Source organism: Parasteatoda tepidariorum, chromosome 9 (assembly GCF_043381705.1).
Source record: "Parasteatoda tepidariorum isolate YZ-2023 chromosome 9, CAS_Ptep_4.0, whole genome shotgun sequence".
NCBI classification, from domain to species: Eukaryota; Metazoa; Arthropoda; class Arachnida; order Araneae; family Theridiidae; genus Parasteatoda; species Parasteatoda tepidariorum.
Window position 1 is genome coordinate 2,384,708 of NC_092212.1, and position 21,014 is coordinate 2,405,721.

General features: G+C 33.6%; 2 protein-coding genes across 3 annotated transcripts in view; both read right to left on the minus strand.

Moving 5' to 3' along the window:
- The window catches only part of LOC107455577 (cytochrome P450 2A6), a gene marked incomplete in the record, with an annotated part of 24,167 nt that extends 6,172 nt beyond the window's left edge, over positions 1-17,995 (minus strand). The window contains 3 exon segments of the mRNA XM_043042607.2: positions 2,185-2,518; positions 5,263-5,627; positions 17,319-17,995. Coding sequence (XP_042898541.1) covers positions 2,185-2,518; positions 5,263-5,608 — 680 coding nt within the window.
- LOC107455579 (von Hippel-Lindau) lies at positions 12,696-17,349 on the minus strand. 2 transcript variants are annotated; one of them, XR_011637630.1, is made up of 3 exons: positions 16,807-17,349; positions 13,243-16,349; positions 12,696-13,200 (listed from the first exon to the last, which is right to left on the minus strand). XR_011637630.1 is itself a non-coding variant. In XM_016073204.4 (2 exons), the coding sequence occupies exons 1-2, from the start codon at positions 17,123-17,125 to the stop codon at positions 16,216-16,218; spliced, it is 453 nt and encodes a 150-aa protein (XP_015928690.1). In that variant the 5' UTR covers positions 17,126-17,349; the 3' UTR covers positions 12,696-16,215. The 2 variants fall into 2 exon arrangements, 1 of the variants encoding a protein (XP_015928690.1); XM_016073204.4 differs by having other exon boundaries at positions 12,696-16,349.
- Positions 17,996-21,014: the final 3,019 nt, after the last annotated feature.

Below are 21,014 nucleotides of genomic sequence, written 5' to 3' on the forward strand. Positions count from 1 at the left end.
TCTTCTTCTTCAGGAGCGCAACAGCCCTTTGCAGGCCTTGGCTGCCTCAACAGCACGCCTTCTCCAGCTCCCTCTGTCCATGGCAACTCCCCTCCAGTTCTTAAGTTTTAGGACTTTGAGGTCGTTTTCGGTGTCGTTGAGCCATCGAGTAGGTGGTCTACCTCTAGAGCGGGACCCCTGAGGGTTCTTGAAGGTGGCAATTTTTACAGGGCTATCTTCAGAGCCTCTCCATATATGGCCGAGCCATCTTAGTCGGTTGCTTCGGATTATCTGCATAATTTGAGGATGTTGTAATGACTAACATTTCCCTTTTTTCATGAGACGTCATACATCGCAGAGAAAACCTTACGTCACGTTCCCTGAGAATTAAATTCGAACACACTGATTTTGGATTTGAAAGAGCTGCCAATCTTGAAAAAAGCTGAAATAAAGAGTGTCTCAGATTTTCCTGCTTCGCCACTCTGCCATGACACACAAGTGTATAGAAGAGTGAAAAACTTGAGAATGCTTTTTGTAATGTTCAATTAAATTTATACACTGAACACAAGTCTTATGAAAACCCGACCAACACTTTGTTTTTATTTTTATTCCAGCCAGCCTCCGCCTTTTTATAAGTAGACAGCGCAGACTATTTAAAAAGTGAACCAGTCTCATTTAATTGCGCAATTAATATATTGTACGGCGGTTGGCAAGTAAATAAAACAAAACCATCCTATTAAGCAGATTTTAAGACCTATACATATTTCCTATTACTTTTTTATTCTTTCTTTCTAAACTGGTTTGCTTGATTAATGGTCTGATCGGACTACCTATGGAGGGTTAATTGAATGTAAACAATAACAAGTTTCCTAAAACCGGAAAAAATTTAGAAAACTTCGGGTGTATCCCTCCGCTTATATTATATGCTTACGAGGCGATGTGTGAACAGGCTTAATATTCAAGGAAGTTTTACTATCGTGATTTGTGTTTAAATTGACGCATAATTTTACCACTCATAAGAGTTTTCTGTAATTTATAAATTCTAACTGACTGTGAGCATAATTTTTTTTTGAAGTTATACTTCTTATGCGACTTCCAACAAGGTTGCGTTAAACGTTTAACGCTACATTTTTATTGGCCGCGAAATCATGTGGTAGGATCCAGTTTTCCCTCATTCATTTCCATATTGTTTTGGTTTTCACTAGCATAAAAATAATAAAAGTCATAAAAGTATTGTTTTTCTATAAATATTTTAGTTTGATTTGTTACACATATAATTTAATAGGGTAGTATTTTTTATTTTCAAATTTAGTGGATAACAATTGTAAATAATGAGTGAAAACAATCCCACGGACAACGCGACGAACTTAAGGTTATGTCAAGGTAGGTCTCTTGTGAATATCAATTGATTGTTAGGTTTTCTCTTCTGAAATTACATTATGACGCATTCACATACATCATTAATTCAAATACATTTTCCAGGGCGAGACGATGAGGCAACCACAAGCACTTCCACTGGTTCAAGAGGGAAAAATGCATAATATTACCGTTATTACAGAGCACGGAAGCGAGCGGAGCAGGAAAAAGAGTCGTTGAATAGAACTAGTGATCCTTCTACGACTGCTGATTCTTCTACAATTAACGTCGCAGGTTACGAAGTTTAACTACTTCCGCTCGGAGAGACTCCATGCACTATTTTTTTTTTATCACAACATAAAGTGTAAAGTTTATCATGTTTTGAGTGTTATCCCTTATTTGGCTATATTGGTGTAAATATCACAGTTTGTTATTTTTTAGGTAGCATCTTGCAGGCCATAGCATGCTTGCGGCGTCTTCCGAATTCATTTGTTGTTTATTTCGTTGAAATTTAAATTGAAAAGATGCGTTATATTGTAAACACTACAAGTATAATAATATTGGATGGTGCGCTTTCTCACGCTTAGGCATAGAAATGAATCGGAAGTAGTATCCCAGAAGCCTTTCGATGAATTTTAACCTCTGGCGCCATCTGTGCTTAGCTTTACACGGTCAACCATCTATAAGAAACCGAGACTTTATTGAAGATGAATTTATTGAAGCTATCAATCTACATCTTTTTGAAAAAAGAACGAGTTTCCGAAATGGGAAGAATGGTATTTAAAAGTGAAAAAAATTTTAAACTTCGAATCCAAAACTAATCAAAAAGCAATAAAAAATTTAAATTACCGTGATATATTTCCAGTATAAAGAAGATTAGTGAGGGTCATAAATGACATAACATGACCAAACGATTGATTGATTTCTCTAACTTCCAACTCGGTAATACTGGTACTACCAAACATGCAGCAACGAAAGATCGCATTGCATTTGTCTGTCAGTAATTCAATAATTTCTACGGGTCCGCCATCCTTGGATCTCAGGTATTCGATGGTCTCTTGAATCGAAGAGTACATCGATTCTGCCACGTGATTGTTGATGGTAGTCATTCCCGTCTCTCTGAAATGCTGCAGAGTAAACTTTCTCAGAACCCTCCATGCTTCTCCATTAATTACTCCAACTCCTTAAAAAGAAACAATAATTAGGCAAATTTTTCTTCCATGTCCAATGGCTGTTGCATATTTTAATTTATCACTTTTCTCTATATACGAGGGCCGTCGGAAAATGAAAACCAAACGTAAGAAAATTTTCATGAAGCCAATTTATTTTTTGATTCTACATACGTTTCTCTTTTTCTTTTCTTTTTCAAAATAGTTGCCAGAGCCGCGATGGCTCAGGGGATAGAGCATTCGCCTTTCAATGAGGCGAACCGGGTTCGAATCCAATCCCAGTCGATACGAATTCCGCATCCGGCTTGCACCGACCACAATGCTGACGTAAAAGATCCTCAGTGATAAACGGATCATGGGTTAGAGTCTCCTTGTCGTCAGGCTAACAGTGGGAGGTTCGTGTGGTCTTCCTCTCCGTGTAACGCAAATGCGGGTTAGCTCCATCAGAAAGTTCGCCACGAAGGCAAAATTTCTCCCAATACTCGATCCAGGAGTTCCCTTGTCTTCTGGATTGGGTTCAAAATTACAAGGCTACGGAGTTGAACATTAGTAGTCGTAAACCCATAAAATTGGATCGGCTCTTCAACGACGGTTATAAAATATAAAATAAAATAGTTGTCAAGTTTGCTGCAACACTTATCATACCTTACAACTAGATTTAGAATACCCTCTTCATAGTAACTCGCCGTCTGCACCGATAACCAGGAGGTCTCGACCGTTGTCACGCATTCGTTGTACTGGTTGCCACCCAAATTGATGTTTGCAACATTGGAAAAGATGAAAATAACTGGGCGCAAGATCTGGGCTGTATTGAGAGGTGGTCCAAAACTTCCCAGTTAAAAGAGTTCAATAAAGTTCGGGACTGAGCTGTGGAGAGAGTCATTGTCGCAGAGTAGCAAAATTTCCTGCCAGTAGGAAGCTTTGTACACTTCACAAATCTATTGGTGAATGTATGCAGGTTTTTTGCCGACTGAAAACGCATCACTGACCGTACCTCATACGTAGCGGGTGATTAGTTAAATTTTTAACATTTTAAAGACACAGATCTACACAACTGTAACTGAGCACAGTTGTTCCCAAGGAACGGCAAGACACGACGCAAGCAAACAAAACGGCCCTCGTATATAAAACCAAAAGTATCTTTCTATTTACGTTTGCTAATAACTCGCGAAAACACTGATTTGAATCGGATTTTTTTTTCTCTCTACAGTATACAGAATTTTATGATGTGGCTTGTAAACAATTGCCACTTTTCGTCCTCATTTAGTAGTTGGGGCGCAATATTGAAAACACGAAATTCCATTGTTACAAATTAAACTTTCTTTTTAAACTTTTGAGCGACTAAACCGATTAGCACAGCGCATTTTATTACAGATTACTTATATATTGCATTTTGGGTCATTTTGCGATTTTTTTTTTCATCACTCTATATTGTGTTGTTCGCAAGCAATATTGATTTCATTGTTTCAGCAATGCACTGTTATGGAAACAGCATCATAACAAAAGTTTTTTCTCTTAAAAAAGGGGGACAAAATTTTGAGAAAAATAAAGCTGGCTAAGCTAGCTCATATTTTAATTGTTGATGTAAAAACGCTTGCTAGAAAGAAATGTGCAGTCTAACATAAGTTATTCAAAATTAAAGAAATACTATTCAACCGTCAAAAGTAATTTTAAACATAAATATGTATGCGTATTCTAAATCGTCCAAACGGCATTTCACTTTCAAGATGTTTAGAACTACGAAGTGTATAAAAGTACAAGTAGGGTAAAACACTTATTGGTGGTTCACGGTAATAACATGTCATATCCCAGTAGAGCAGTTGTGCAGTTAATATTACAAGGAAAGGAAAGGAATTCACTTCTCTTCAGAGAAGTACAATTAAAGGTATAGGCAAACTTCTGAAATTTTTTATTTTCATGGGGGAAAGTTCACATCATTTCAAAAAAAAAAAAGTTAAAAGTTTCATTAAATTTTGATGTCATAATTCGTAATCGAAATGGCTTTCTTATATTCGGGGCGATTTAACTTCATTTACCCTTGCTAATAGCTGTAAATAGTTCTACTTAATTACTCATACACAACTATTTTAGTTCATTTTATTTTAAATTAAAATAGACATTTATTATTTTTTAAATTTTACTTTTTTTCAATTTCCTCCTTTTTCTAGCAAAAGAGTAAGGAAAATCTTAGTGCATCAAATATGGCTATTATAAAAACAACAATAAATTCAGTAACAATAAATAATCTCTATTTATTGTTACTTATTTGAGAGACATAAAAAGAAAGTTCTATCAAGTGTAGTGTATCTTTATTTTCATTATACGTAAAGAAAGTACGAAAAAAGTACCTTTGCTTTGTCAAAAGAAGAAAAAAATTCAACCCAAAGTACTTCTATGTTCATTATAAGTAATGAAAATACACGGAAATGGTACTTAATTTTTCGTTACAAGAAGGAAAGTTCAATCAAAACTATTTTTATTTCTGTTATTAGTAAAAAGAGAATAGGAAAAATACCTTTCACTTTCATAAGAATAAAAAAAGTTCAACCAACAGTACTTTTATTTTCGTTGCCAGTTAATAAAGTACGAGGAAACATATCTTTACTTTTGTTACAGGACAGAAAATTAAACCCAAATACTTTTTGTTTTGTTACGAGTAAAAAAAAGCACTAAGAAATGAGCTTTAGTTTGGTTAATAGTAAAAAAAAGTACAGTCGTACCAAAGTCATACAAAACATAAATATTTGAGGGAACGTACCGTCACTAAAAACCCAGTTGAGTACACTAAAATCTGTACATTTTTCAAAATAGTCGGCCTTGTTGAGATGGAGTTCGCGGATGGCTTTGATGCTTCCCAAATGAATGTACAGAGCACCGCAGAATCGGAAGCTGTAGATATCACCATACTTTGCTTGCAGTGTGTGTAAAGTACGATGGCATGTCTCATCTTCGAGGAATGGTGAATAACCAAAAAACGGCCAACCAACAGGACCTGGCGGCAGACATCTAGATTGTTTCTGATAAAAAATGGCAATAATAACCACTATGGTGATTAGAAGTGTAACCGCAGTTCCAGTCTTTATGCCATCAACGTATTCGAACATGTTTGAGCAGAGATGAGACCTAAAAAAAATAAAATCCATAAGGATGAAAAAATGCAAGCCTAATATTCTATATATCTATTCGCGATCGCAACACTCGAAAACGCCATCTGGGGAGAAGACCGGTTCCATGCCTTTGATCCTTCCCTCCCCTCCTCTTTCAGACGATATTTTCCCCTTTCTTAATACTTTTTGTATTTGATTGTCAAAAATTTTTTTTTTAAATTTGCATGAAGCTTTCTTTTAGAACTATGCAGTTTTCATTTCCATATAGTTTCCTAACTTAAAAGATTTTAATCTATTGAAAAATCAAAACAAAAACTTACGTACTTCTTTCTCCTATGATTCTTCACAAGCAAATGGTGAAAGCATGCGAAGTGTTGTCATTGGTATAGAGTTCTGCTCTAAGTCACCTGTAGCCCATTTCGATGGAAGATTCTAATTCAAGCAGGTGGAGGAGGATTTGGAACAGCGGGGTGATGATTTCCAGCCCACACTGTCACAAACATCTTTAAGATATCTCTTGTACACAGAAAAGCTGGATATCTCCAAATACACCAGAGATCTCCAAAATACCCATGAAATATGTGTCAGAAATCCAGAGGTCGCATCTGTGTGAAGTACAACAGATATTGGGACATCTGCTATATATCCAAGGGACATGTAAGTAAACTACCTTCACATCTACAGTTTGAGCAGGCTGATCGGATTTCTCGGCAAAGCCTTCTGTTACGTCATTTTGTAGCTTCTCATTATTATTATTTCTCCGTAATTTGTTCACAAAATGTAAATCATAAGTCAGCTCTAGTATATTTCGTATATTATCTTCAGTCAAAAGAGTAAAGCTGAAAAGAGTAAGAGATAAAGCTTAATAGTTTTTGAAATGAATTAATATTTAACTGACACGAGGAAATATTTGAAATAAATCACAAGTTCTAAGATTTGTATACTTTATTTATGCAGATTTTTTCATTTAATTCTAAAATAAAAGAGGGCGCTATGTGCTAAATAAATATGCTTAAAATTAACAAAAGTCGATTTAAAAAAAAGTTATAGAGACTTATTCTTTGCATAAAGAAATGAAATTTTTTTTAATATATAAATAGAATTAGCTAATAACTATATCAGAACAAACAAAAACTTAAGAATTAAGCAAAGCGTTTTTTAAGGAAGAGTAATATTAAATTACAACAAAGATTTATCAATTTTTGGAGCACATCATGCTTTTGAATTTCAGAATTAAATTTACTATATGTGCAAATTGAACAAAAATTTCGAATTAAAACCCATGCAATTTAGATCCATTATGTGAGAATCTTTGTCCGTAAGGTTTCGAAGTTCTGACATTCCATTTCGTGTATTGTCTGTTTCTAAATTCCTTTACCCATTTGTTCCAATCTTCTAAATTTGGAACATTGCTTCTAAGTATAACAATGTTAGATTAAATAGTTTCTATTTCATTTTTAAATAAAGAAGGCAGGCGAAAAAACTGACATTTCAAGTCTGAAGAAGAAAATAAACTGCAGAAATCGCTCTATACTTAAAATAACAAGCATATCAGATTGAAATAGCCATACGTAACAGAAGGCGTTGCCGAAAAAAATCCTATCAGCGAGCTCAAAATCTCTCTTTACTAACTGTAGATGCAAAGGTAGTTTACATGCACCCACAGGAGACATCTGACAGATATTTTAGACTTATCACAGATATTCATGAGATATCCAGCCCATAACATTGATATTTAAAGGAGTTTTACTAGATACCATTTGTACATACTCTATGGATATTAGAAAGAGATTTTTATTGGCTATTAGAGATATCTTAGTACAAAAACTAAATTTACTGATCTATCATAAAGAGTAAATTTATGCTTTACATCCCATAATTTTATGAATAAAATTACTTCAAGCATTGCTGTTGTTGTTACTTTACGTCGCACTAGAGCTGCACAATGGGCTATTGGCGACGGTCTGGGAAACATCCCGGAGGATGATCCGAAGACATGCCATCACAATTTTGATCCTCTGCGGAAGGGGTGGCACCTCCGCTTCGGTAGCCCGACGACCTTCGCGCGAAGTCGAGCACTTTACGGTAGCACAGTTTAACGAGGACCAATACCGCACACCCTCGGTCCCTACGCAGATTGTTCAAGCATTGCAGAAAGTAGAATATAAATAAATTCATAATATTATAACATTTAATTTTGTAAAACAAATTTATGAAATTCAAATTTTTTGATAACTATTTTAAATTTTCTCAAAAAATTCATAATTTATAAATAAAAAAAATATCGCAGAACTTTGAAAGTTTAAAATAAAAAGTGCTGATGATAAAAACTCTTCATATTGAAAGGAAAATTTTTCATATTAAAAAAATTTTTTTGCGTTAGAAATGTTTTTTTTTTTCTTTCAATTTCTGAAGTTGCTAGTCAATTTCGTGTGCAGAGTAAGTATCAAATTAGTAAATCTTTTTATTTACAAAAAAATATTTTATCGTAATATCAAACAGATCTTTTTATTTACAAAAAAATATTTTATCGTAATATCAAACAGAATTACGTAAATTATATAAGGCTAGACAGTTATTTATGAACATAATCAATTTATTTAATGAATTACAAATTTATGTATAACTGCAATACTTTTTTTATAAGAACTGACTGACTATATGATGTAGAAACAGATTACATCAGTAATAGATAGTAATATCTGTTTAGTGTTTGACATTGTGTATTTAGTAACAAAAAATTTTAGATACATATAAATATGTAACATTATAATTTGCTGCACCTTCTATATGATTAAACATACTTTAGTTGAATAATAATATGCCTATTAATTTAGAAAAATATTTTTAAGGGAAGTATACGATGAATTCTATTTATGAATTTTTAAAACGCTAAGCAAAATGGACATTCAAAAAAATTAAGCAAAATTAAAAGAAAAGTTTTAAAAAATTCCCTGCTCCTGGCAAACTGAGAATCAGGTGAAAGAGAAGGTGGAACCGCAAAGCGATGAATTCCTGCAGTTGTAAGAGAATGTGGAAACGCGGGACGATGAGTTCCTGCATTTTAAGAAGAATGTGAAACAACGGAACGATGAGTTCCTGTAGTTGCAAGAGAATGTAAAACAGCGGAACGATGAGTTCCTGCAGTTGCAAGAGACTGTGGAACCGCGGGACGATGAATTCATGCATTTTAAGGAGAATGAGAAAGAGCAGAGCGATGAATTCTTTCAAGTGAAAGATCATGTGGAACCAAGTAGCGATTAGTTCCGGCAGGTGAAAGAGAATGTAAAACTACGGAATGATGAGTTTCTGCACCTAAAGGAGAATGTGGAACCGCGGAGCAATGAATTACTGCAGGTGAAAGAGAATGTAAAATCGTGGAATGACGAGTTTCTACAGGTAAAAGAGTATGTGAAACCACGGAGCAATGAATTCTTGCAAGTGAAAAAGCATGTGAAACGCCTAGCAATTAGTTTCTGCAGGTAAAAGAGAATGTGAACCAGCGAATGATGGGTTTTCTGCAGGTGAAAGAGAATGTTTTTAGTCAATTTCGTGTGCAGAGTAACTATCAAATTAGTAAATCTTTTTAATTACAAAAAAATATTTCATCATAAAAATCAAACTAAATTACGTAAACAATATAAGGCTAGACAGTTATTTATGAACATAATCAATTTATTCAATGAATTACAAATTTATCTATAACTGCAATACTTTTTTTTATAAGAACTGACTATATAATGTAGAAACAGATTACATCAGTAATAGATTGTAATATCTGTTTAGTGTGTTGACTTTGCGTACTTAGTAACAAATATTTTAGATATAAATATGTAACATTATAATTTGCTGCACCTTCTATATGATTAAACATACTTTTGTTGAATAATAACATGCCTATTAATTTAGAAAAATATTTTTAAGGGAAGTATAAGATGAATTCTATTTATTAATTTTTTAAACGCTAAGCAAAATGGACATTCTAAGAAATTAAGCAAAATTAAAAGAAAAGTTTAAAAAAAATCCCTGCCCCCGGCAAACTGAAAATCAGGTGAAAGAGAAGGTGGAACCACAAAGCGATGAATTCCTGCAGGTTGCGGGTGAAAGAGAATATGAAACAACAGAACGATGAGCTCCTGCAGTTGTAAGAGAATGAGGAAACGCGGGACGATGAGTTCCTGAATTTTAAGAAGAATGTGAAGCAACGGAACGATGAGTTCCTGCAGTTGCAAGAGAATGTGGAACTGTGGGACGGTGAGTTCCTGCAGTTGTAAGAGAATGTGAAAACGCGGGACGATGAGTTCCTGCATTTTAAGGAGAATGGGAAACAGCGGAACGATAAATTCCTGCAGTTGCAAGAGACCGTGGAACCGCGGGATGATGAATTCATGCATTTTAAGGAGAATGTAAAACAGCAGAACGATGAGTTCCTGCAGTTGTAAGAGACTGTGGAACCGCGGGACGATGAGTTCCTGCATTTTAAGTAGAATGAGAAACAGCGGAGCGATGAATTCCTTCAAGTGAAAGATCATGCGGAACCAAGTAGGGATTAGATCCGGCCGGTGAAAGAGAATGTGGAACTACGGAATGATGAGTTTCTGCAGGTAAAGGAGAATGTGGAACCGCGGAGCAATGAATTACTGCAGGTGAAAGAGTATGTAAAACCGTGGAATGATGAGTTTCTGCAGGTGAAAGAGTATGTGAAACCACGTAGCAATGAATTACTGCAAGTGAAAGAGTATGTGAAGCCGCCTAGCAATTAGTTTCTGCAGGTAAAAGAGAATGTGAACCAGTGGAATGATGTGTTTCTGCAGGTGAAAGAGAATGTGAACCAGCGGAATAATGGGTTTTTGCAGTTGCAAGAGAATGTGGAACTGCGGAGCGATGAGTTCCTGCATTTTATGGAGGATGTAAAAAAACATCGGAATGTGGAGTTCATGCAGTTGAAAGAGAATGTGGAACTACGGGACGATGAGTTCCTGCATTTTCAGGAGAATGTAAAACAGCGGAACGATGAGTTCCTGCAGTTGCAAGAGAATGCGGAACCACGGAGCAATGAGTTCTTGCATTTTAAGGAGAATGTGAAACAGCAGAACGATGACTTCCTACAGTTGCAAGGTAATGTGGAACCGCGGAGCGATGAGTTCCTGCATTTTAAGGAGAATGTGGAACAGCGGAGCAATGAATTCCTACAAGTTGTTGTTGTTGTTAATTTACGTCGTACTAGAGCTGCACAATGGGCTATTGGCGACGGTCTGGGAAACATCCCGGAGGATGATCCAAAGACATACCATCACAATTTTGATCCTCTGCGGAGGGGATGGCACCCCCGCTTCGGTAGCCCGACGACCTGCGCGCGAAGTCGAGCACTTTACGGTAGCACAGTTTAACGAGGACCAATACCGCACACCCTCGGTCCCTACGCAGACTGATCCAAGTGGTCACCCACCCGCATACTGACCGCAGCCAATGATGCTTGACTTCGGAGATCTGCTGGGAACCGTGTCTTAACGATCAGTCCACTGCGGGACTCCTACAAGTCAAAGAGCATGCGAAACCACGTAGTGATTAATTTCTGCAGGTGAAAGAGGATATGAAACCTCAAGAAGGGAACCAACTAACGGTATGATAGATAAATTGTAATCGTTGCCATATTTCACATGGTCTAGCCTGGAGCTCAAGAATCTTCAATAACTCAACCAACTTTAAATTTCAAACTTCACTTGATTTTATTCCATTAATGTCTAGATTTCGGAAGATGCGAAGCAGATTTTTCGTCCCTGACTTTTATTTCATTGCAAAACAATGTTTTTGATTTGGAAAATTGATTCAAAGATGAAATTTTTTTAAATAAAATTTTTTTCGTGACCTTATAGTTTTGCGCATGTCGAAACTTCAGAAGGGGAGAAACACTTTGATCTACCTCTCATTACTATTTTGGAAGAAAATATTCTGCCCGGAAAATAGAGTGAATATTGGAAATAAAATAGTATTTTTATACTTTTACTTTACTTTTCCAAATGTCAAAAAGCATATCATTCGCCCATTTAGTTCAATTTCCGAACAAAATAAAGTTTCCTACTTGGTGCATAACTTCCAAGTTGAGAAAGAATAGCCTTTTTTTTTCTCCAAAATTACCAATTTTACTTGACTTAGTCTTGTCGAATAACTAAACTTCAGTATAATTCCAGTGTACCGTCAGAGAGAGTTTTTAGTACTGGGGGCAATGTCGTTCGAAAAAACAGAGCATCTTTATAACACATTCGGAAATGCTGATATTTTTAATTTCAGAATAAAAATTTCATATGAAGTTTCAATTTTGCTACTTATCAAAGTTATTTTTATATGGCTCATNAAAACATACCCAACGCCCCCCTACTGCCCAAAACAAGTTCACCGCCCCTCAGCATATGCTCACCGCCCCCGTTGAGAATCACTGACTTAAACTAACTGATTTTCAAATAATTCATAAACTTTCTTTGATTTCTAGTTAAAAGCTTAGTAAAGTATTTAACTTAAATTAAGACTGCTTATACCTTATAAACGATAAAGAGGTGCAAATATTTCATTCTGTATCTACACACATTTTTTCGATAAATATTTTAAGTAAGATTTGTTCATCGTAGTCAATTTATTTTATATCTTTCTTAAGCAAAACATATATATCTTCAAATTTATAAATTGATTTAAATCAATCTGAGTATGAAGTCTTGATAGAAATCTGACTTTCTGTGCCTAACAAGTAAATGAAATTCAAAAATACTATATCACGATACATCGCTATATCGTCATGCAAAACTGACGATGCATCACGATATATAATTTCTAATATTGCCCAGTCCCTAATATAGTCCCTTCAGATGGGGCCCCCTTGGACATCGGGGCCGTACCCCGACATAGTTACGGCTCTAATGAAAATTACTGTTTACTTTCTTTCAAGCTAGATGTTTCAAAATGAAGTCACAATTTTGCCATTATTTGAAGCTTGAGTTTAGGGAGATTGAAAGTAATTGAGATTTTAATGCCAAAACTTCACAATTGAGCCTTTAGATATAGTTTTAAAATTTATAAAGAAATACAAAAATTTCTAAAAATATACACTTTATTTCAAGATAAACATGAGTATTTCACACTGAATTTTAACAGAACAAATGTCAGAATTTTATTATACAATTTTTTTTCAATCAGTTTTAGATTCATGCCAATTATTCACAGTACAAATTTTTATTTTTAATGTCTTCTTAATGATCACGGTTACAAACTTTCAATAATAACATCTTAAGTGCACAATCCAAACACTTAACATAGTCTAAATATGTGTCCCAGAGCTTTAATGAAATTTTTTCATACATGTCAGAGCAGGGTTATTAGAATTAAGCAAGGCTAAAAAAAAACACAAATTGTTTTTTTCCCCTCGGTTCTAACCACTTAAAAAACGAATTGGTAAAATAAAAAAGCTGGCTTTTATTAAATCAAGATATTTTTCAAAAACTGTGATAATATAACAGAATCATAATGCCTTTAATTAATTATGGTGTTATAACTGGATGTTAGGAGAAATATGGAGCATCAGTTTTGCACTTTCAAAACTTGTTAGTTCAAAGAAACAGCTTTAAATTTTAGAGAAGAACAAATAATTTTAAACTACTTTGAACCATAAAAACCAGTTTACCAACTTTACAATCAAATATATTTTTATTATTATCATTTTGTATAAATCTTGCAGTTTTATAGAATATACTTGATAAAAAGATTTAGTACGATTTTTGAAAAATCTTTATTTCACAGAGATTTAAAACTCAGTTGGAATGTGATTGTAATATGTTTAGAGTGAATTTGTTCTGCTTTCAGCTCAATACAGAAATGTAACTTTTTTTTTACAGAACATAAAGTTTGTAAATAAAAACTAAAATTATTCATGCTAACGAAACCCAAATTTTGTTTCAGAAAATTAAAAGTCAAACTTCTGCAACTTAAAGACATGGAAATACCTTTTAAGTCATCGTGATATTACGCAACTTGTAAATTTTTTTTTGGTCACAAAAGCTATAATAGTATATTTCTTTCATATTTGCTTAGACATCAGATACATCATAAAATCACACTAAATTTTAGCTAAATTTTTCAATGGAATAGTAATCAATAAATTGAATTTAGTGAAAAAAATATTAATTAATGCAAAATGCAGAAAATGCCAATCAAGGTCATCGTTTTCATAAGAAAGCTTTTCTTTTTAATAAAAATGAACCAACTTGGATGTTTTGCAAAAGGCTGGCATCTTTGCAACCCTGTACCAGAGGGACTCAAAAATGAAAATATGACACATTGTAAACAAGAAGAAAATCAATAAAATTTTAAGTAGTTTGATAAAATAAAAACTTTTGTTCAATGTTATTATATTCAAGATTTTATGGATTCATGACAAATTAACATGTTTATGAAATGTTGCCATCAGAGGCAAAAAATTTAACAGATAGTGACAATTACTCAAAATCTTGAACAAAATGTTTAATATCCATTTAAATTCATAAATAGACAAAGTGTCAATGTTCAAAAGTCATTAAAATAGGCACACAAAAAATAATTAAATAAATTTTAAACCTTTAAATACTGTCCACTGACAATTGAATTAAAAAAAACTATCTGAATCTAGGTAATAACCATCTAATAAAAACTGTCTCTATTAAAACAGTATCTACAATGCATATAGCAAAAATCTGAATGATTTTTGAATTTATAATTTGAGAGGCCTGTATATGCTAATTAATTTGTGGAAATGATAGTTTTAAGTAACAAAATCAGATAGAAAACGGTAAAATCTCTTAAGAAACATACCTTTTTAAGGCTTTTTTTTTCTTGTCCATTATTTATTTAATTTTTTATTATTCAATTAAATAATGATTGAAAAATTTTTGAACTGTCCAGAATTTATTAGTCCTGAGTACATATTTATGGTATTTCTGTGTACTCATGCCCTGAGGCAGAATTGAGGCAGCATTGCCCGCAGAACGTTACAGAGTTTCTGCAGAAATATTTTTTATTAGGGAAGGGAAAAATTTCAATTTTCATTTTTGCATAATTTTTCGAAAAATATTTTTTCTTTTTCAGCAGGAATTTTTTTTTTAAAGATGTCTTTTTTGCGCATCAGAGAAGAAAAAAGTTATTATAATTTTTCTATTCTCATTTGAGATTTTCAACAAAAAAAAAATCGGCAACGACTGGTTTCACCAAGAATTTCAAATTAATAATATAAAATAAAAAAATTCATAAGTTTAAAAGATAGTTCGCTCTAGAAATGATGTTCTTTTTCCATTTATTTATTTTTTTTCTTTGAAGAACACCACTTATTTGAGCATATCTCTTTTTTAAAGAGCCTATTCGCATGATTTCGTCATCAATCTTTATTTTGGGAGTTACTGCACGCATTTTACGATTTTTAATTCATGTATACATATTTTAATAAATACAGTTGAACCTCAATCTATCATTCCTGCATCTTTCATTTTCTCATAAGCATCAAATGTGTGTGCAATAAAATTCGTATCGTCTTAATAGATTGTTTTTAATACTAGCAAATTCCCCCCGTTATTGTTCAGAAACATTTTTTAAAAAAAGTGAAGCTATTCTATTTTGAGAAGAAAATTCCTGATTCTAATGATGATGAGCATGAAGTTTTGTGACAGTTTGGGGATAATGCTTCAAACTTCCTATTTTAACCTCAAATGCTTTAATTGATGAAAATGCTTTAATGCTTTAATTGATGAAAATGTTGAAACTTGTGGAGTTGACAGTTCATAAAATGCTTGCAGAAAATGAAAAAGTTCATAGTGATACCAACGAAGACAGCGAAAGGGTCCCCTAGCCAACATTTGCAAATTTCCTTGAAGCCTTTACAACTGTATGAAACATTCTGAATTCATGGGAACATGCAGAAAATAAAATATTACAAATCTGAAATCCGCTGAGAAGAAAACAGTGAGTTCAAATAAAAATTTTAAATATTTTAAATAAATAAATTTGTCTATTTGCTTTAAATATTTTTGAAATGAGTACATGATTTTTTCGACAAAATTTTCAATATTTATTATAAATAAGTCAATCACTTTCTTGATTTTTGAGTAAATCAATTTTTTTTCACTCCTAATACATTTTCAGGTCAGTATTTCATACTGATTCACATTTGTCATTTTTTCACAACTATCATTCATAATGAGTGGTCCCACAAAGAAACCATCGATCAAGAATTCACTGTATTTTCAACCCAATAGCTAAAATTCAGTTTTACACACCATAAAATATTTGCAAACAGTGATCCATCAAAGATAAACAATAAAGAAATTTATTCAGGTCCATAGCACAGATGAAACTGAATTATATATATTTTTTAATTTAACTGTTGTAACTGCCGTTGTACATTTTAATTATCATGTTAATCAATTAAATTTTCTACAATCCAATTAAACATTATAATAAAAAACATATTTAACATAAAGCTGTCAAAAAATTTTTTAGGCCCAACATTTATAGGGTTAGAGATTCGTTCCACACATACAGACTTCTCACAAACACATACTTCGTAAGGAATAAAAATCGAGTATCAAATCCTATGGGTTAGCTTTTCGCCAACCGTGTTGAATGTCTTCACATAACTTAACAGGAATGTTTAAACTAGAAACATGATCTTCTGATGATAAACAAACAACAACTGCATCAATGCACAGATCTTGCAATGAGAGAACTGAAGAAAAAAGAAAGCAAATGAATATAACATTAAAAGGGAAACAGTTCAAAATAATATAGTTCTTATAAAATAAACATTTGTTTATAATACGAAAAGACATAGTATGCAGTTGAGATGAAAAATTTTAAAAAATGCAGATTTACGATTGCAATAATTATTTCACAGTGAAAAATTTAGAGCCTTTCTTTGATAGCACCACAGGGAAGATTTCCGTATTGTGATCTGTGACAGAATAATTGCTAAGACTTTAAAACATCACTGAAAGGGATCAACTGGAAAGGTATAACTTGTAGCCACCCCCCGGAGAAACATCTACATGCTTTTTTTTTTAAAAAAAAATTACAAGTTTAAATTCTATTAGGCACCTTGGCGATTGTAGTTGGCATGACAGATCCAGATACGGAAATATCCCCTATTAATGAATGAAATTGGGAAAAAATGCATTTATACTTACGTGGTGATGTTATAACAACGGTGATGGGTAAATTTTCTTCCTTTTCAGGGTCTTCACAAGGAACTGCAGTAGGAATAAACAATTCTTGGTTATTCATTAAAAATTTGCGTCTTGTTGATACTTCCCGACAAATCCAGGGGTGACCTTCGTACGAAAAGATCCTTTTCTGATAGGTCGGTTTCAATACACCATAATTCGTTTCCCTGCCATAATAATCTAACCAAATGATATTGATTATTTTTGAGCTAGCATTGCACATGAATAATGTGACGGGCTTACGAGATGGCCCAGATCTAAATCCAGTTACAACTCTTGCCATTAAAACTCAAGACGATTTCAATTTATCAGTACGATTATGCAAATTTTTTCTAAGCCATCACTCTTAATTTCCTTTTAAACATACACATTTTTATAGAAAAAAGTTAAACAAATATTTGGTAAACGCCAAGTTTTATAGTAAATAAATAAAAAGAACAATCAGTAAGAAATAGTAAAAAAAATTATAAATATACTTGCTCAACTCTATTCAGAAGTCTGCTGTTGGCATTATGACATATTTTAAGAACTAACCATACTCAGTAATTGCAGCTTTTAGCTTATATTTATGTGATTACTCCTTAAGCAAACATGAACCCCTGTTGGATATTTTATAAAACTACATGAAAGGTCTTAGCATTGATTGAAAATAAGCCATATTTTTAAACTTTCTCCAGGACTAATCGACTGACATCGTTCAAATTTAAAATTAGTTTGAAATGGTGTGAAAATTTATATACCTTGAAATTCGAAATCTTTTGCTCCATGCCAAATAAAATAATAAATAAGTATGAAAAATTATTTTTGTATCCCTATCTTTGGCAAAACCGTGAACAGGCGAGATGATGGTATTTCGATATTTTTAGAAAAACAAATAAAATTAAATTTAAAAAAGTTTCATTTACGTACGCAAAAGAATTTTTCATTACATAAAAATCTCACCGAGTACATGCGATATATGTTCTCGTAAAATTTGTGGAATCGAAAGTCCTGTGGTCGGTCGCTGAACAGTACAGGGAACTGAAAAAAATTTCCTTCGTCTTCAGATCTATTTCTTAATTGAGGAAGTGGCCTCATGCAGTTGTATTGTGACGGCATGCCTTCAAATCATCCTCATGGATGTTTCCCAGACCATCGTGAATAGCCCATTGTGCAGCTTTAGTAAGACGTAAATAAAGTACTTGCCAACCTCTTATTTTTTTCCACTGTGGGTCAAACCAAAACATTCTCCCTTCATTAAAAACGAAAAATTGGGGATTATTTTCATTTAGGGGCTTGATGTTATTTATTTAAAATAATATCGAGAGTTCTTTGGTTAATTCTTCGCAACAACCGTGCTTTCTGCTTCCTGTTAGTTCATGTGACATGTGGGTCCCTCAGTTGACTCATAAAGACAGAGTTCCCAGTAAAACATCAAAGTCAAGCATCACTGGCTGCGGTCAGTAATCAGGGAGGGTGACCACTTTGATTAGACTGCGTAGGGACCAAGGGTGCGAGGTGTCGATCCTTGTCAAACTGTTCTACCGTCAAGTGCTCGACTTCGAGCAAGTCGTCGGGCTACTAAAGCAGGGGAGCCACCCTCTCTGTTGAGGATCAAAATTGTGATTTCACGTCTTCGGATCATCCTCAGAGATGTTTCCCAGACTGTCGCCTATGGCCCATAGTGCAGCTCTAGTGCGACGTAAATAAAGTACCTACCTACCTATGAAATTAATTTGGAGCAATTTAATTGTGAAGTTGCTTTCTCTAAAGAAGAAATCTAAATCCACTCCAATATCTCGATTTGTTTGCAATCAATCGGTAATTTTTCCCATGACGGTTTGAATAGGTGAAAAGAGAACTTGACAACTTCGATGCATAAATAGTTTGTCTATGTTCTACAGAGCTTTGTCCTTTCTTCGTGTTAAGAAATATATAGTGAAAGAATATAAAATGTGTCACCTAATAGAATTGATACATGACGTGCTTGGCTAACTCGAAACTGAATGGAAAGAACAGTTGCTAACATAAACAAAAGCTACGTTTCAACAACCAATCAGGAGTGACATACCCACACTACGTCATTTGCAGGTATCTTATTATATACTCACTTAAAATAAATTAATAATTAAATGATTCAACCTGCGTGCTTATGAAAACGAACATTCTCGTTTGATTCCGCTTATTCAAATGACTTTTTAAAAAAGATATTAAAATTCATTTCTTTTTACAAAAGTTATCATAGATCCTATAAATTTATGACAAAATGAACGTTGTATGAATTTATATTTTTTTTCAAAATAACTACTTTAACATTTATGGCACTGAATACGAAGAGATGCTTGAAAAGTTACATCTGTAACACACTTAGCCAAAACCAGCCAGAGGTCCGATAGCTTGCTCCGTGTCAATAAAAATCAATCATTTCAAAACAGTTCTAGCTGAATTTATTGTCTAAAGAAATTTTTATACATCCCGATTTTATTTAATATACACTTAACTAAAAGACAATAAAATGAAGTAAAAGCTTTGAAAACTGCTGGCAGAGTTGAGTGCGTAATGGAAAATGCTAAGCAAGCATAATGAAAAAGTCATCTTTGAACTAACAAGAATTTTTATTAAGCAAGAAAAATTATAACTAAACTTAAACATCATAATCCACGAGAGTAATTTACTCTCCATCACATGAGGCAACTAAATTCACTCCATACAGTCATGAAAAATCACCAAATCTAATCTTGATTTGTCAAAGCATATTTATCATCCAATTAAAAAATAACATTTGCAGAACGAGGGTAAAAAATTTACACACCTAAAATTTATATGTAAATTTTGTCTAAAATATTTTTAAATGTTTGAATTCCCTCTTCTTACTCGAACCTTGTTCTTTGAAATTTGTAGTCTGACAAAAAATACGTTTCCCAAATGCACGAGATAAAAGTGAACATAATTCGCTCATGGGCTGCATTTGTGGCATAACTCAAAAAACACGCGTTTTGGACTAAGAACAGGNCGGGTGGGTGACCACTTGGATCAGTCTGCGTAGGGACCGAGGGTGTGCGGTATTGGTCCTCGTTAAACTGTGCTACCGTAAAGTGCTCGACTTCGCGTGCAGGTCGTTGGGCTACCGAAGCAGGGGTGCCATCCCCTCTGCAGAGGATCAAAATTGTGATGGCTTATCTTCGGATCATCCTCAGGGATGTTTCCCAGACCGTCGCCAATAGCCCATTGTGCAGATCTAGTGCGACGTAAATAAACTACAACAACAACATTCCATCTATGTCTTTTGAAAGTGATGTGCCTTACTTGATTCGTTTCTAGTTCGTCAAAAATTTATTATTTTCTCATTTCTTTCATAAGCTTGAAGCGTTCGTGTTATTTTTACTAGTCATTTTATCACAATTTGTAATCTTAAGTTGTGACAACTTACATAAAAATCCACAAATTGTTGTACTTATTGAATACTTTTATTAAATAACTGTGTCTGTTATCAATAAAATTTAAACAAAGAAAAAATGTAGGAATAGTAACAAAATTTTATTTTTTCATAACAATGAAAAATAAAAAAATACATTATGAAAGAAATTCTCACAACAGCATTCAATAAAATTCAGAATATCATTTCCAATGCATGTGAGTAGGGATAAGGGAACTGGCCTTGCATCAGAAAGGTTCTGGGTTCGAATCCCGGGCAAGGCATGGATATTCTTTCTTTCTCTGTACTATCTGACCTCACTGTGGGAGCAACGTTGGTCCACCTAATAGGGTGCCCCTGAAAAAGTGGTCAACAAAACTGCTCTGTAAACGACGAATGTATGACGAAGGGGGGTAATTCCCGAGGTGGGCATTTATAGTGACATTATTTTACTTCTGATATATCCTTTTGGTACTTATTCCTTCCGGAAACTTGCAAGATATTTTTATTACAATATCCCCAATTTGCACCTATATTGGTACATAAGAAACCTATTAACATTTTACGCATTAACTATCACTAGTGCATTAATAAAGCATCACATTCGAGATTTCTTACGATCTTCGAAATGAAAAAGTATCCAACCTCTAACTTCCTATAATTATGAGAGCAAAATGATAAATAAACGCATTATTCCTGAAGCTGTACACAATTTCAAAATAATTTTAAGATAATTAGCTCGAAAATAGAATCGTAGTAGAACCTGAGAGAGAAAAAA